This window comes from Ammospiza caudacuta, chromosome Z (assembly GCF_027887145.1).
Source record: "Ammospiza caudacuta isolate bAmmCau1 chromosome Z, bAmmCau1.pri, whole genome shotgun sequence".
Classification (NCBI taxonomy): Eukaryota; Metazoa; Chordata; class Aves; order Passeriformes; family Passerellidae; genus Ammospiza; species Ammospiza caudacuta.
Window position 1 is genome coordinate 43,361,684 of NC_080632.1, and position 16,850 is coordinate 43,378,533.

The following is a 16,850-nucleotide window of genomic DNA, read 5'->3' on the forward strand; positions in this document are numbered from 1 at the left end:
GGTTATCAATTCAATTCCAAGTTTTCCTTGCTCTCTACCCAAATGCAGATTTCCTGTGAAAAGCTACAAAGAATTTTCACCCAATCATACTGTCTAACCAAAATATCTCTCTGTCAAGCAGGACTATAATCACTCTTTTCCTCCTGCCATTTATTTTCCCAGCATCACTCCATCCCTGTTCTGGCTCATCCTGTTTAGACTCACATAAACCCAAACGGATTCACCCACACCTCACTAGTTACCAGGCTGATGCTAACTACCTGGGCAAACTTCAGTCACTTTGTCTTGGTCCTGCCACTGCTACAGCACTCACAAATGGCCCATCCTGATCTTCCTTCCCTGGCTCCTTGTCTACTCACACAGCTGCTTCTTGCATGTCACAACTCTCTCATCTCATCTACCAAAGCCAGCTTCTTCCTCCTTCCACTGCCTGCACCTGGCAAGAAAGCCTTTTCTTTCATTTCCACCAGCTAAAGTGGCTCACCACTGAAGCAGATCTCTCATATCTAGGCTCAGCCTGTCTCTAGCTTGCCTAACAAGCGCCCAAGTGTGTGGAGTAAGGCAGATGTTGTTAAGGCACTACTACAGGCTCCTGAAGCAGAGCCTGGTTCTAGCCAAGGCTGCGGGTTCTATCCATGTATGGCCCATTCACTGGAGAGGTGCACCCGAGGATTCTTACGGGTCCCTTTCAACTCAGAATATTCTGTGATTCTGTGAAATGGGAAACGTGGCACCAGCACCGTGAGGGGAGCTGCTTGCCTGCTTCACCTCGAAGCCGCAGCTATTTCAGGGGCACACTTGACTTTGGCCACGTAAACCCGACTCCAGAGCTGCGTGCCACAGCCGTGCCCTGCGAGCTGCACCGACACCGACACGGACACCGACACTGCGGGCAGTCTCCGAGCCGGGCAGCACGCAGCCGCCCCGGGCCGGGCCTGGCCTGGCCTGGCCGCCGGGAGCCGCGGGCCCTCGGCCGGGCGGGGCGCCGGGCACGGTGGGGGCGGGGCCGCCGCGCCCGCGCTCCCCGGGGCGGCTCGGCTGGGCCTGGCCCGGCCCTGTCCTGCGCCGCCGGCCGCAGGTGCCTAAATAGCGGCGCCTGCCGCGCTGCTCTGTCCTTACCTCCGCTGCGAGGTAAGGGCCCGGCGCCTGGAGCCCTTCGCCGAACGCGCTTTCTCTACCGCGGGTCCCTGCGGCTGTGCTGCCGTGGCGGGGCGGGAGGGAGGGAGGCAGGCAGGGAGAGAGAGAACGGGCGGCCCCGGGCCGGTCCCGCGGGGGTCGGGAGCGGCCCGGGCGGGCGGTTCGTCCTCCAGCCGCTGCCGCGAGGGGCCGCCGCGAGGGGCCGCCGCGGGCGGGCGGGCGGGATCGCGGCGCGTCTTCCCGCGGCCGTCGCCATTCCATGTTTTCACTGTTACCGGTGTGTGTGAGAATTATCCGGGATGTGAGTGTCCTGTCTTCTCTCTGGAGAGCCCACCGCTCCCCACACTGCTTCCCCTCTGCGGCTTCAGCCATCCCTGAGGGAGGATGGAATATCTCTGAAGGGGTCTGCAGTTATTCTGGCGTGCAGTACTCCGGTGGCTGATGCTGGCGTGCAGCTGGGACGGCACAGGTGAGGAGGTTCAGGTGCTCCTCCATCACGGAGAGGTGATGGAGAGGTTGCCCTGCATCGCGCCTCTCTCTGACAGGATGCATGGCAGCTTTTGGGGCATAGCTCATCTTCCTGAAGATCTTACTGTGACTAAGACTAAGTGAGTTAGAATAGACTCTGCCTGATGGGCTGGTGCATGAGGAGGGGTGTGCCATGGAATGCTGCTTTTCCTAAATGGAGTAGAGCTTAATTGCTTGTCCGTTAAATTGTCTGGCTTAATGCCCTAGGCTAGCCTCAGGAAACTGGGACAGGATGGCTTTAGGTAGGTTTTGGAGCCCTGCATCTCCCTGATGGTCTCCATAGACTGTCCTATGGTCAAAGATCTGTAAATCTTTTTGTCTTGTGTCTTTTGCTGCTTTGAGCTATATCAGCCCCCTGGGATAGACCTTCCTGTGAATATCCAGAAACTGGTCTGTGATGTGTTACCTGTTTGAAAAACATCAGCTCTGTTTTTAACAGTATCTGTCTGCTTTCTGCCTGTCTGTCATTGTCCTCCCCTTATCAGCAGTCATCAGCAACTGCCGATGAGGAGAAGAGGGCAGTGTCAGAACACTACAGCCTAAGCTTAGTGCCTAGGTACTTCCTACACTTGGTAGGGAAGAGCTTTCTTGTGGTCCATGAGACTTGTTATTTTCCATAGTCTGAACTTCTCCTGCATTTCAGGTTGGCTTTTGATGGATGCTAGCCAAGATTCCCATGGTGGCTAGTCACCATCTGGTGGCTAGTGTCCCTCTGGCTCCGTAGGCCAGTGTGTCAAAGTAGCAGAAATTTCCTTGAAAGTAACAGCGGAGTTTGGTGGGTTTTTGTGCTAGAGCTCGCTGAGTGGAACTCTGTCTTAACTTTCAGTCAGGCTTCCCTTGCCCCAGTAAATCCACATCCAGCTGATTGGGTATCCATATGTGACCATATGGGCTTTTATTGGCCTCAAAACTGTTTTCTTCTATTTTGCTGCTGAATCTAGAGTCTTGTGGGCTCAGAAGTCTTCTGGGAGTCACCTTCATTAATTTATTTTAAAGATCTTTTGAGCAAAGACAAAATTCTCAGAAGTAGGGGGAGTTGAAGGGAAATGTAGGAGCACTATGCTTACCAACTCTAACTGTGAAATCAGTGAGACTTGAACTGGTCTTTAGAATGTTTTTTGTTTTGTTATTTCAGAACGGAGCCAAAAATCATCTCAGTATTTGCTTTTGCAGTAGTGTAGGACAGGAAGCTCATTTAAAGAGAGAAGCAGAAAGGTCTTTATGCCTGTGGAAAGAGAAGAAAGATTTCTATGCTCTGAGAAAGTATGTAATAGAAGATTTACTTGGTTAAAAAGTCCAGTAGTAATTGTTCATTTGCATTAACATAGCATCTCTCACAAGCTGTCACTTTCTGCAGTTCAGCACAAAAATTTTCTGTAACTTTCTCTTTTTACAGGGAAAGCTAACTTGTCCTTGTTCCAAATATTCAACCTTTCAAAGTAAGGTCCTATTAATCATAAGACTATTTCTCTAAAGAAACAATTTAGCTGTGCAATAGCAGTTACAAGATGTTTAAGTTGAATTGTAAAGCAAGTTCTGTTTTTCCATTGGCATTTAACAGCAAGCTTGAGTAGGCCCTGTAATCCATAGTGGAGGTACTGCAAAACAGAAATTACAGGAGCATACGCAATAAAGGCTGAGTAGCAAATTTGAAAGTAAGAAATATAATGTAGTTAATCTTGCTGGGTTGTTTTCTTCTTTCAGTTTGTTTATTTTCATGTTCACAGATCTGCTGTAGTTTGCTGCCATTTATTTCTAACTCATCTGCTTGAAGAGATTCCATTGTAATGTATCCAGTGGCTGTTCCTGCGCCAGGAGGTGAAGGAAGTAATGGGCAACACGGGAAACTTATTTTTTTTCCTTTTTGTTTTTGGAGCTGTGTTGCTCTGTGCTGGATTCCTTCTTTCAGTCTTTGTTCTCCAGTCATGTCCATCTGGAAGCTTCAGACACTGTAATGAGGTCCTAAAGGCTGCTGGGCCAGGGCTGCCTATAACTGGACTGGCTTGTGTTGTACTGGCACAATCAAGGGCCAGGATGTATATAAGTCAAAGACAATTGCAAAATGAGCAGATGTGCAGCCTTGTTTTTTGTCGTGGGAACTGTAAGTTTGCCCAGTTTCTCATATTTGGATTCCTGTTTTTAACTAGTGGAATGTTAATTAGCATCCTGGGCATTTGGGTTCCTGGTTGCAGCCCTGGCTGGCATATGATACAGCTCAACCACACTGGCACTTCTGACACAGACCTCCAGGGCTGTGGATTCCTGCCACTTCAAATCTTGGGACCTTTGATTGTGCTCATTGGGTTGTCTTTCTTTGTGATAGCTCATGTTAAAAAGAAGCAAAACTTATATCTCAACCAAGAATCCTGTGAAAGTGAACAACATCCTCACAGCCCTGAATCTTTTCAGGTTACATTAGGTGAGTAAAAAACTGAGTTGGAACTTTACACTGGGAATTAGGTGGGGTTTTTTTTCCACTAATAATTTATGGCTAGATATTACTTATTTATTATTATTGCTTACTTAGTATGAGCTCTCAGCATGTCAGTTCTGCCATGTCAGGACAGACAAAATAGAATAATGTTACTTTGTCTCATATGCTTTCTGTATGGTCAGTTCAGTTACCTTTCTCAAAAAGGCAGAAAATTTCTCTTTGGCATAAAAAGTAAGGTCTGACTGTGTAAAGCAACATAACCTGACACAAATGAGAACCCAAATTCTCTTCTCAAACTGTGTAATTGACACTGTAGATCAGACTTCTGTGACTATATTTAAGATCTATTTTAGCCTTCAACTCTGGCCCCTTAAACAGAAGATTCTAATTCATAACCAATGTCCTGTATTTTTTAAGTTGTGGCCACATCCTCAGTCAGTAAGAGATATAATCATGAGTTTAAACCCTTCAATTAAGGAGTGGAAATTTTTTTGCTGTAAAATATATTGATGTAGCGAACTGTGTATCAATAGTTGTGGTTAGCATGCCTTGAGCTACAAGTAACTTAGTAAGAAAACCATCACAGCACACAAAATCGGTTCTCAGAGCCATTAATGACTTCTGTTACAGCATTGCAGTACTTATGGAGAAATTTAGAATTACTTATTTTATTTTTGGGAGGGAAACAAAATACTTTTCAATCCTTAAAATGATTCAACGGTAACTGTGTGCTTTGCACTTTGGCTTCTTGTAGACAGCCAACCATATTTGTGTTTTTTAGCTAGATAAACACTTCCCCTTGTCAGCTATGTTGTCTAAATTAAATCCTTCAGTTATAAATATGCTGCATCTTTATTTTTACATTTAGAATGTATCTTATTTTGGGATTATTTATAATGTACCTCCAACCTACTCCAACAGACTAAAATGTATCAATTCTGTATGTGGGATAATTTGTCTTAAAAGCTAGGCAAGTAAAAGTTATAGGATGCTGTTAATATAACCAGAGGTGGTCAGTTCTTCAGAGGTAGTAAATGGTGTTCTTTCCCCTAGGTGATGCTGTGATGGTATTCCCATCCCCACCACCTCCTTATTTTGCTGACCCTATGTCACCAACTCTGACTCATTGTTTTATGCCGAGTGTTTTGCCTTCAAGTGTAGATCCACCACCATACCACTCTCTCTTCCCTGATGGGTAAGACTATTCATCTCTGACTTTAGGAATCTGAGGTATCCAAGAATTCTTTAGGCATCCAAGACCCTGTTCTTATATAACCACTGTGAATTAACTACTAGGCATGACAAAGTCTTCTAGTGCATAACTCAGCTTACTTCAGATACTTTACTTGAATTGGCATTTAAATACTGTGGAGCTACAAACTGCAGAGTGTCCTTTATGAGGATTAAATGATTATTATTATGACTTTCCATTATTATGGAAAGAACTTCTGAAGTTCTTAAATCAATGCCCCACAGTAGATTTCTTCCACAGATTGTCCAAGAGGGGATGCCATTGACAGCAGTGTGGTAGTGATGTGATATGCATATTGCCAGATTTTAGGAGCCTCTGTGGACAGAGCTGCAAGTATTTTATGACACATACCCACAGACCCTGGGGACATTGCTTTGTCTGCCAATGTGTTCAGTTCTCCCATGTCCCTTATCTCTGCCTTGAGGAAGTGAGGCCTTGGGGTGCTGATTACCTTCTTCCTGCTGTGGCCATGTGTTGAGATTAAGGGATTCCTTGATATCACAGAAGGCTCCAGCATGCTGATAAGGGAGGCTGCAAAGCTAGTTTCATTTAAAGATGTTGTACCTTACCCTTGCAGGCATTCCTTACATACGTGGATTATAACAGAATTGCCTGATATTGACACCACCAGACTCAAGGAACAGGAGCTGCCAACTTATCAAAGACTTGTCTGTGCCACAGGAACTTGCAGGGTTATTTTTCCCCTCTGGGTTGCCACCACTACGCTGGTAACTTGAGGGTAAAAGATGTCACTGCAAGGGCCACATACTAGAAGTCAGAGCTAGGTGTCACATGTCTAGCGTCCCTAACTTATTTTCACGCCATTAATGATTCAGAAATGACTTGAATTAGTATCTTTAGAATGGTCTTACATCAGCCTGGGTTTCAGCTGTAAATTATGTGGGACTATCATTTAATGACTTTAATTCACAAGACTGTGTGTGCAACATTGTGTCACTGGAAACTGGGAAATAAACTCTCCGACCAATTTGTTAGGTTACAAAGCCAGCATTAGTTTATTAGCAGTGCTGGTGGCATGGGTAGTTCTCCACACATCATGTTTGCTCACTAACCTAACAGATCTAGTTATATTCCTGAAACTAATACATTTCCTGAATATATATATATATATGCGCTAATTATTTCCATGGACTTATTTGGATATGCTTCCAGATCTTCTGATGAATCTTTTCTCCTTGAGAGTGTCTCAAATCAGTCATCAGGTCATAATGTACTTCTCTTACTGTTCTTTGCTCTGACATACAATCCTTTTTCTCAAAACTAAGATATCAGCTACTACATATTAGTCACCATTAACTCGAATAAGACTTACTAGTCAGAGATGTAGGGAAATAACACAAGACCCACGATAGTGTCTGTATTTGTACTAAGCACTGTATGGGACAAAACTAAGCATTAACCATGAACATAGGGATAGTACACTTAACATATTAAAAGAATTTTCCAACCTCTTACAGAAATATAACTGGTTTGGTAATAGTTGGAAGCACCACCACTGCTCTTGGTGATGAGTGTGGGGAGAGTTGGCAGAGAAGGACTTGGGAATGGTGGTCAGCAGCACCTAAGCATGAGCCATCAGTGTGCCCAAGTGGTCAAGGCAGCCAATTGCATCTGTATCAACAGTAGTGTGGCCAGTGGGACCAGGGCGTCTAAATCCTCTGTTCAAGGGCAGGGGGACAGTTTGCTTGTTCCTGGCAAACTGGGGCATGGGAGGCAAAGATTAGAAGAACAAGATGCTTGCAGTGGTCCTCTGCTTCTGAATCTGGAGTGTGCTGGCCACACTGAAGCATGCTTGCAGTCTTACGCGGTTGAGGCAAGGGCTTCTAAGGTAACAGAAGCCAGGAGGAAAACATGAGAGCTGTCTCAAAGGAACTAAGGGATGTTTCTCTAGGAAGGCAACATGGCCAGCATCTCAGCTAAAGTGCCTTTACACCAATGCACACAGTATGGGCAGCAAACTGAAGCAATTGTAAACCACCATGCTGCTGGAAGACTATGACTTTGTTGTCATTCCTGAAACTTTGTGGGATGAATCCTGTTTATGGAGTGTGACTTTTAATAGCTGCAAGGCTGTTCAGAAAAGAGAGGAAAAGAAGTAGAGGCAGAGGGATTGCTCTTTACAGCAAGAGGTGGATTGAATGTGAAGAGCTGTCCCTGAAGAATACTCATGAGCAGGTGCAAAGCTGTGGGTAGGAGTCAGAGACTGAGGCAGCAAAGGGAGCCTTTGGCTGGGCTCTGCTACAGCCGCCTGACCAAGGGGAGCCCATGGACCACACCTTCCTGCTCCAGCACGGGAGGCCTTGTGCCCGAGGGCGGTGGCCTGCAGGGGAACTCAGCCACCCCAGCAGCTGTTGGGAAAGTAGCTCGGAGGGCTGTGGCAATCCAGGAGACTCCTGGAATGAGTGGAGGACACCTTCCTGGGGCAGATGACAGCCAGAGGGAATGTGGTATGGGATCTGTCGGTCACCAGTGCAAGTGAGCTAACTGGACACCAGGACTGGAGGCAGCCTGGGCTGCAGGGATCACGTGCTGGTGGAGTGTGCAGCCCTGAAGGATAGGGCTTGGCTAAGGAGTAAAAGTTCAGCTCCTGAACTCTAGGAAAGCAGACTTCCAGTCCTTTGGGAACCTAGTCAGTGGGATCCCCTGACAGACTGCCCTTAGGAACAAGGGAGTAGAAAAGAGCTGGCAGGTCTTTAAGGAACTCTTGCACACAGCATGAGAGCTGGCAATCCTCAGGAGCAAGAAATCAGCCAAGGGGGGCAAGAGACCGGCATGGCTCAGTAGGAATTTGCTGGTCAAAGTTAAGGGAAACAAACCAGGACAGGTGACCTACGAAGAGTTTAGAGATGAAGCACAGCTGTGTAGGGAGGCCATGAGAAAGGCCAAGGCAACAAAAGTGGAATTGAACTTGGCAAGGAACACAAAGAATAATGGGAAGGGCTTCTACAGGTACACTACATTAACCAGAAAAAGAAGGTCAAAGAAAGGATATCTCCCAATTAAACAATGCTGGAAAAGTGATGAAAGTGGATGAGAAGGCCAATGTACTCAACAACTTTTTTACCTCTGTCTTGAATGGCAACCTCTCCTCCCATTCAGGGGTGGATGGACAGCAGGATAGGGACTGAGGGGACAAAGTCTCTCCTACTGTAAGAGAAGATCAGGATCATGGCTATCTGAGGAATTGGAATGTACATAAGTCTGTGGGACCCGATGATCTACACCCCAGAGTCCTGAGGGAACTGTCAGTAGATGTCAGTCATATGTAGTTGCCAAGCCACTCTCCCTGATATTTGAAAAGTCGCTGCAGTCAGGACAAGTCCCAGGTGACTGGAAAAAGGGAAAAATATTGTACCCACCTTTAAGAAGGGTAGAAAGGAGGAATACTGAGAAACACTGACCTGCCAGCCCCACCCCTGCCTGGGAATATCACAGAACAGATGCCCCTAGAGCTGTGCACATGCAGGACAGGGAGGTGATTCAGGACAGACAACACAACTGCACCAAGGGCAGATCCTGCCTGATCAAGCCAGTGGCCCTCTACAATGGAGTGATGGCATCAGTGGACAAGAGAAGGTTACAGGTGTCATTTATCTTTATTTTAGTGTAAAGCCTTTGGCACAGTGCCCCACAACATCCTTCTCTCTTGACTGGAGAGAGACGGACTCGGTGGGTGGACTGTTCAGTGGAATTGGTTTGACAGTCACATCCAGAGGCAGGTGGTCAGAGACCCAGTGGACTTCAGTGAGAAGTTGTGTCCCTCAGGGGTCCATAATGGGACTAGTGTTATTAGATATCTTATTAATGACATATACGAATGGATTTGCAAATGACACCAAGCTGAGTGGTGTAGTTGTCAGATTTGAAGTATGGGATGCTATCCAGGGGGACCTGGACAAGATGGAGAGCTAGATCCATGGTCATCTATGTGTTTTAACAAGACCAAGTGCAGGGTACTGCCTGTGGGTCAGAGCAGCCCTGGTACCAGCACAGGCTGGGCATGAACAGATCCCAGCAGCCCTGCCCAGAAGGAATTGGGGGTGCTGGTGGCTGAGAGGCTGGACATGCCCCAGCCATGGGCACTGCCAGCCCAGAGAGCCACACGTGTCCTGGGCTGCATCCAGAGCAGGGTGGGCAGCAGGGCAGGGAGGGGATTCTGCCCCTCTGCTCTGCTCTGCTCTGCTGAGACCCCACCTGCAGGGCTGCATCAGCTCTAGGCTCCCAGCACAGCAAGGACAGGGAGATGTTGCAAGTGAGTCCAGAAGAGGTCACCAAGATGACAGAGGTCTGCAGCACTTCTCCTGTGAGGAAAAGCTAGGAGAATCAGGTTTGTTCAGCCTATAAAAGGGAAGGCTTCTGGGTGAACTAATTGCAACGTTCCAGTACCTGAAGGGAGCCTACAAGAAGGAGAGGGGTGTATTTTTTTTACAAGAGCGTATAGTGACGGGACAAGGGGGATTGATTTAAAACTGAAGGAAATTTTAGAGTAGATACTAGGAAGAATTTCATTACTGTAACAGTGGTTAGACACTGGAACAAGTTGCCCAGGGAAGTTGTGGATGTCCCATCTCTAGAAGTATTTAATGCCAGATTAGATGGAGTTCTGAGCAACCTGGTCCAGTGAAAGATGTCCCTGCCCAAGGCATGGGAGATTGGAAATAGATGATCTACAACATCCCTTCTAACCTATAGGCTATTTTGTGATTCTGTGGTTCAGTTTTGGGTCTTTCTTAGTGAGAAAGAGTTCTGGAATATGACAGAAGAAGATCAGCATAGCTGGTGAAGGATCTGAAGCACAAGTCATGTGAGGAGTTGCTGAGGGAGCTGGAGTTTTTCAGTCTGGAGAAAAGGAGGCTTGACCTTATTATTCTCTTCTGTGGCTGGAAAGTGGGTTGTGGCAAGATGGGGATTGGCCTCTTTTGCTAGATAACAAGTGGCTGGACAAGAGGAAATGCCCTTACGATGTGCCAGGAAAGGTTTATCTTAGCTATTAGGAAAGGGGTTTTTTGTGGAAAGGCTTGTAAAGCATTGGAACAGGCTGCTCAGGAGAAGTGGTGGAGTCACCATCTTGTTGGAACATCATGTGGATGTGGTTTAATGCTAGTGTGGATTTCTTTGTCTTGTGAACATATGTACACAAAGAAGCAGTTTTTTGGGATAGTATCTAGTGGAATGGATAAAACACCTCAGGCTTGGGTACCGAGCCCAGAATGTCTGACCTTGTCCTGTGGTGTTTTCTGATGGAGATGCTCTAGCTGGTGCCCTTCCATGCTTACTAGCATCCTCACAGAGACCTGCTGAGCTGATACCACCTCTGAGTGTGATATTGCCTCAATCCTGCTCTCTCATGGCTCAGCACTTGTTGGCAGCTAGGGCATCTTGACTCATGCAATTTGCTTCCTGAGCACTTTCATGGAAGAGGAGCAATGGCCTCATTGTTCATAACAATGCCATGGTTGAAGATCCCAGATATGGCAGGGGATACACATTTCACATGTTGGTGACTACTGGACAAAGGTGATTTGCCTCTTCAATCCATTGCTCAGTGTTCTGTCAGCAAACACAGTGCTGCAGCCGGTGCTGGATGAGAGCTGTTAGTAAGCTGAGTCATGGTCTCATCCCAGAACTGCTTGCATTTTTCTTGCAATCTGTTGCGTAGACCTCAGCACTTGTCTTGTACTATTTCCCTCTCCTATGAAAACCCTCACAGACCAGTAACAGCATTGAAGATGAGGTGACTGTGCTCTGTATTTGTGCTCCTCACTCAGTGTTTATATGGATACAGATGTATGAGTCAGCTCTGGAAGTGAATCATGAGGAGCAAGCAGGTCTTCCCTTTCCTTGGCAAGCAGCTGAAGCAATATGCTGAGGGCCAGCTCCAGGGTGAGATGAGCAAAGTACCAAGAACAATGTGGGTTCAACCAATTTTGATACAGTTATGATTGTTAGAGGAGGACAGAGTACTTGGCTGTTCACCTTGAATGTCACTGGGAACTTTGCAATATGGTCATGTTCAGTCTGCCATGGATTGCTGGAATTCCTAGTAAAACTTTGATTGCCTTTCATGTGAGGTCTCAAAAGGCTAGGGATGGTGATTTTTGTTTTTGGATGCAGTTCTGAGACTAGCAACTGTCTTTCATAAAGGAAGGGGACTGTGTATGTGATACATTACAAAAGGGAAGATACATTAAGAGCTAGGGATCAGAAGATTTAGTAAGATTGTGAAGCAGCACAGCCAAAAGCAGCTAATACCCATAAGCCAGGCTGTGACTGGTGATCTGAAAGGTTAGAAGGGGGCTTGTTTTGCCCTTCCCCTCTGAAATTATAGACTTTTCATATGAAGAGTCATAATGTAGCCCATAGAATGAAATCTTAATGCTTATGCAAGTTCTTTGCTTCAGGGGTTTTTAGGAAGTGTGTGCATGTTTATATAAATCAAGTCAAATTTCACTCACTGTAGATAAATGAATTATGCTAACACATAGTTTTGTGTTTTATAGAGCACAGCTTGGTGATGATGAAAGAACAGTTGCTGTTAGAGACTATGAATCCGTATATACAGTTTCTGGAAGCAGCTCACCTTCAGATACTTTACCAATGGCATGCCTTTCTTCTGAACCACCACCTGGAAGCAGCTCACCTTCAGATATTTTACCAGTGCCAAGCCTTTCTTCTGAATCACCACCAAAATATGAAGAGAAAGCATCAATAACAAATAATGAATATTCACGATCTTCTTCCTTATCTTTTTCATCTGTTTCCTTAGCCACATCTGACACCAGCTTCTAAAGGACTGACAGTTCACTTAATTTTTAATAAAATGTACACAGAGATTTACAATTTTTGAATTTATTTACATTTTGTAATAAAAGCAATAATGTTGTCTGTGTCTAATTTTTCATCAGGAAGAATAAACAATGAACTTGGATTTCAAGAAATACTAGAGAAGCCTGGGCCTCTGCTCAAGTAGTCTGAAGGGAGTTCACTGCAAGAACATTAAATTCTCATCTTGTTCTGTTACAGCTTCAGTTTCTATTTATAGCTGTTCTTTTTATAATGAAGCCACTAAGTAGAAACCAACTTTTTTTATTATTTTAATTAAATCTGTTTGGAGCTTCAAAGAAAGAAATAATTAGGAAGTGTTTTTATTTCTATTTTTGCATGACTTGTTTGCAGAGTTGTGGCCTTTACAAGTACTCGAGGAGCATTCACATGTAGGGATGTTAAGGTTGCTATGAAGATGCCATGATGCTATGAAGAGCTTCAATGATTACCTTTTGGTCTGCCTGGTAACAAACACTCCATATTTAGGCTATCTCTGGTCCTTATGTAAGTATAATCCCTCAGAAAATCAGTTTTAGCTGCAGTTAAGAGCCCAACGGCAGCCCTGAGGATAGATAATAGGCTAACAGTTTAACTGTGGTAACCACTGGTTTCAGGGGGATTATTCTGCTGTTTTATATCATTATTCATTGATTATACAAGGAGTGCTTATTGTGTGAGAGTGAGTGCCACAAAGCAATGCTATCTTTGAGGTGCAGACATTACTTACCAGCAGATGCGGGAGAGGCAGTTTCATGGAAACCCATGCAACAAATGCAACAAAAACTGACATAACACTTGACAGACCCTTCAGAAGTACAACCCTCTTAGCTCTTCCATCCTGCTGCCACCCTAGGGTAGTGGTAGTGGCCTGCCTTCAGGGTGGAGGTTCTAATGTTATTTTGTGTTTGTTTGCACCTGTTCCCAAACTGAAGGATTAGCTTGTAGTAGGTAAAGATAAGTAGGAAGAACTGAGTTGCTGCTATCTTTGACATCTTACAACTTGCTATGAATGCTGTTTGAGAAAAAGAAATTGGATTCTGTGCTCAGAAAAGTGGCAGGGCTTTGGGCTTGGTTCAGTCTGGTGTATTTTCCAGCATTAAAACTTTTTGTAAGAGTGATCTCTGAATTGTTCAGCTGAGTCTCTGAACAGCTGTGTGCCTTGGGACCCCAGTTACATCTCCACTTGTCATATACTATGCTGAATTTCAGAGAACTTGAGTGTAACAGGATGCCAGACTATGAATTAAGAACTTAAATTCCCTCCTGTGCCTAGGGAAAGGTGATCGCCTTTTTGTCATCTTGCTATGAACATGCCTCTCACCTGCTGACTGCTTTAGAGAGATGTTCAGGAGCTCCTGCATTTGCCATTTATTTCCAGTTCTGTGTCATTCCTTAGTTATGCCAGGACAGCTCTTTGTGCAGCCACACAAAAACAAACCAGCCAGTGAGGGAAGTATATTTAGCCAGCAGTAGAGCTGAGGGGCTTATGCATGCAGAGTAATGAGCAAACACGGCACAGAGAGGGATTTAGTATGTAGGAGCTGATTAAACTGGCATGACTCAGCCATTAGAAATGTCTGTATGAAGAAAGGGAATCCACAAAATCCAGTCGGCATTTTGTCCTCTCTTTTCTCAAACATTTTTTACCTAGTGAGTTTTTCAAGGATGTTTGTCCTTATATGCAATCTGCAATACAAGCTGTAGTTTGCCATCTTTGTGATTATTTTTTAAGCTTTTGCTCCTGTTGTTTAAACAGTGGGGCCCACTGCCGTGTATGATTCATGCCTACATAGCTTTGCATGTGTCTAAGGAGCCTGTTTCTCTCTCAAATTATCCTTCTATCATATAACAAGAACAGAAGCTGGGATATTTTACTGGAAAAATCCCATGCAACAAAGCCCATGTTAGCTTTATCCTGTTCTTTATCCAGAACACTCATTTTCTGAAAAGGCTAAGTATCAAAACATGTTTTCACAAATCTGGAAATATTTCACCATCTTAAAAAAATAATCAGTTGCATTTGGTAGTAAAGTGAAAAAGTATCAACCTTTTCTGCTGCCTTCAATTTGCTCAGTCGGTTGTTCCCAAGATGTACCAAAGAGACCAGACAAATCAAGCAGAATATGTTGATTCATCAGAGTTCTCTGTAACAGAAACACAATATTGTTTTCCTTCAAGGTTATTGTATTTTGTTCATCTACTGCAGAGTCTTCAGTGTGGATAACTTCATTTCTAAAAAAGCAGTCTCTCAGCATCCTGAGAAGATGTTACCTCTCAAAACAAGGATTGAAAACAGAATTTATCTCTCTGTGATTTTGAGAAGATGCTTAGGAAATAGATCTGTTTACCACTGTATTAGCGTCTTCTATTTTTTACTTAGAAAAATCATTACATGAAAACTCAATGGATGTGCTGGGTGCCCCTCCATGAAGTGCTCAGCACTGAAGTGGTTAACATGGCCAGTGCCACAGTATTTGGCGACTGTGCTGTTGAAAACTGTTGCAGCAAGGTCAGAAAATGTGAGTAAAAGGCTAGCAAGTCTGCCCTCACCACTGAAGGCTACCACTGGGTGAACGGCAGTAGAGGGAGGAATTTTTGATGTGAGGAGTAGGAGTGAAATGTCTGTATTAGAAAGGAAGCAACACCTTGTAAAACTATAAAAGTAGCTTAAAATAATACAGAATAGCATTTTTATTGAGGAAGTGAGATACTTTACTGTCCCACTAATGGTGCTATAACCTCCTTTCTACTCTAAGGTTAGCTTAAATGTTTGACATAGAAATGCTAGTGAGCAAATCAAGTTGGTTACTGATTCACACTTACTTAAACAGGCAAAGTGGGAGGTAAGGGTTGCTTGCCCTCTCTAAGTGAAGGTCTTTCTTCCTTGCTGCCTGCACTGACACTGCTCTGCTTCTAACAGCAGCACTGCAATCCTTTGCATATGAGAGATTCACAAAAATATAAATGAATACCTTTTCTCTAGGTAAAGTCTTCCTACATCAACAGCAGCTAAAAAAATCAACAGTTAACTCATCTGAAAAACTGAGATTGCACAGGTCTTTGCAATGTTGCTATGTTTTTGTGATAGCAGCACTTGATATTGCAAGGGGGTGATTGCACCCACCCCATCTTTGCCCTTTGTGGTTTGTGTTGCTGTATTCATTTATCCCTTTTCCATCCTATCTCTTCAGAGTCATGACTTGTAGTGCCAATACCTCCACATTCTGCCCTGAACATGCCAGACTTCAGTGCTCCTCCCTCTATCACACATGCATGCACCTCAACAATTAGGCATGGAAAAACCTTCACTTTGGTGTGCCTGCTCACAAGACAACATTTTCGGGAGCATATAAAGCCACTTTGCTGGTAAATGCAGTTGTGGACAGCTGGCTGAACCGGCTCCTCACAATTTATTTGTGCTTTGAGGCTGGTAGTGCAGTAGTACAGGGGTGAAAGGCCCACTCACAGTGGTTCTTCATGTGTAATTGTTTTCCACTTAAGACACCATCTGCAGTTACCTTTCTCTAGGAAAAATCCCACTAACTCAAACCACTGACTCCTTAATCTCCCTAAATTATGGACTGATAATTTGTACTTACTTATTTTAAAGCTAATCAATGTACAATACCCTGTGTTGTGCAGCTTCTTTTGCATGTTCTTTGACTAAGTCCCTGCTTATATAACTGGCGTGTAAGAAAATAAAACCTTCCTACAAGAGGCTGATAATGTGAACAACTGTGTAAAATAGGTAACATAAAGAGAAGAAAAAAGGGTTAAGAGGTAGCCTGTCAGTGTTCGCTAGGATGACTTATCAAACGGGTTAGAGAACTGAGGGGGTGCAGAGCACCTGCTTCCAGCAGCAAGCACTGCAGGCAATATTTTCTATTACTACTTCCCCTGGTAATAAAAAATTAGGTGGAAGAACAGAAAGCAAAGCAATGCTTGTGTTCTTGGGTAAGGTCTGAAGCAGATGAGAACAGAACTGTATTGAGATCTGAAAACAGCACTCATTCTAAAAAACCTCACTCCAACCAATTTGCCTTGGTTTCACAAAACTCTTTTGCTTAGGAGTCATACCAGGTAAAAGGGATGCATTTGGTAAATTGACATTTTTAAGTGAGTCCCCAGAAACACACACTTATTTGCAAAGAAAAGCACTGGTCCTAAAAATCTCAGTGTGATCCAGTAATCTCTTAAGACCTTGACAGCTGCCTGACTGCAGCATTACCACTCTCTGGGAAAATAATTGGAGGAATATGGGGATGCATAGAGGAAGCTGTCTTACAGAGGGGGAACAGTTTACAGGGAAAGGAGTAATTTTGTAGATCCCAGCACAGCAAATAGAGAATGTTTTCCATCCTATTTTAAAAGTTCAAGTGGCATATAGGTCTGGAAGGAGAAAAAGAACCCTGTGTCCTCCAGCTCTACTGTGCACTTGCTCAACGCATGAAGTCATGTCCTAGACCAGGGGAAAAGAGACGGCTGTGGGATGACACAACACCCAAATTGGAAAATTCTGATTCCAGACAGGATCTAAGGATCACTCTGTGGGATTGAGGAAGTGCCCCAGTACAATCCCATTGCAAATAGCAGTTGCAGAGTTCTTGAATGAATGAAAGGAGCAAGGCGACACTACATCTGTATAAACTATTA

The 16,850-nt window shown here is 44.5% G+C and overlaps 1 protein-coding gene across 1 annotated transcript; it reads left to right on the top strand.

Annotated features, from left to right (window-relative positions):
- Positions 1 to 1,385: 1,385 nt before the first annotated feature.
- TMEM171 (transmembrane protein 171) lies at positions 1,386 to 12,373 on the top strand. Its single transcript, XM_058824144.1, is given in 5 exon segments — positions 1,386 to 1,606; positions 3,393 to 3,518; positions 3,520 to 4,084; positions 5,153 to 5,294; positions 11,873 to 12,373. Coding segments are annotated over 4 exon segments (1,062 nt in total). The 5' UTR covers positions 1,386 to 1,606; positions 3,393 to 3,452; the 3' UTR covers positions 12,162 to 12,373.
- The last annotated feature ends 4,477 nt before the right edge of the window (positions 12,374 to 16,850 follow it).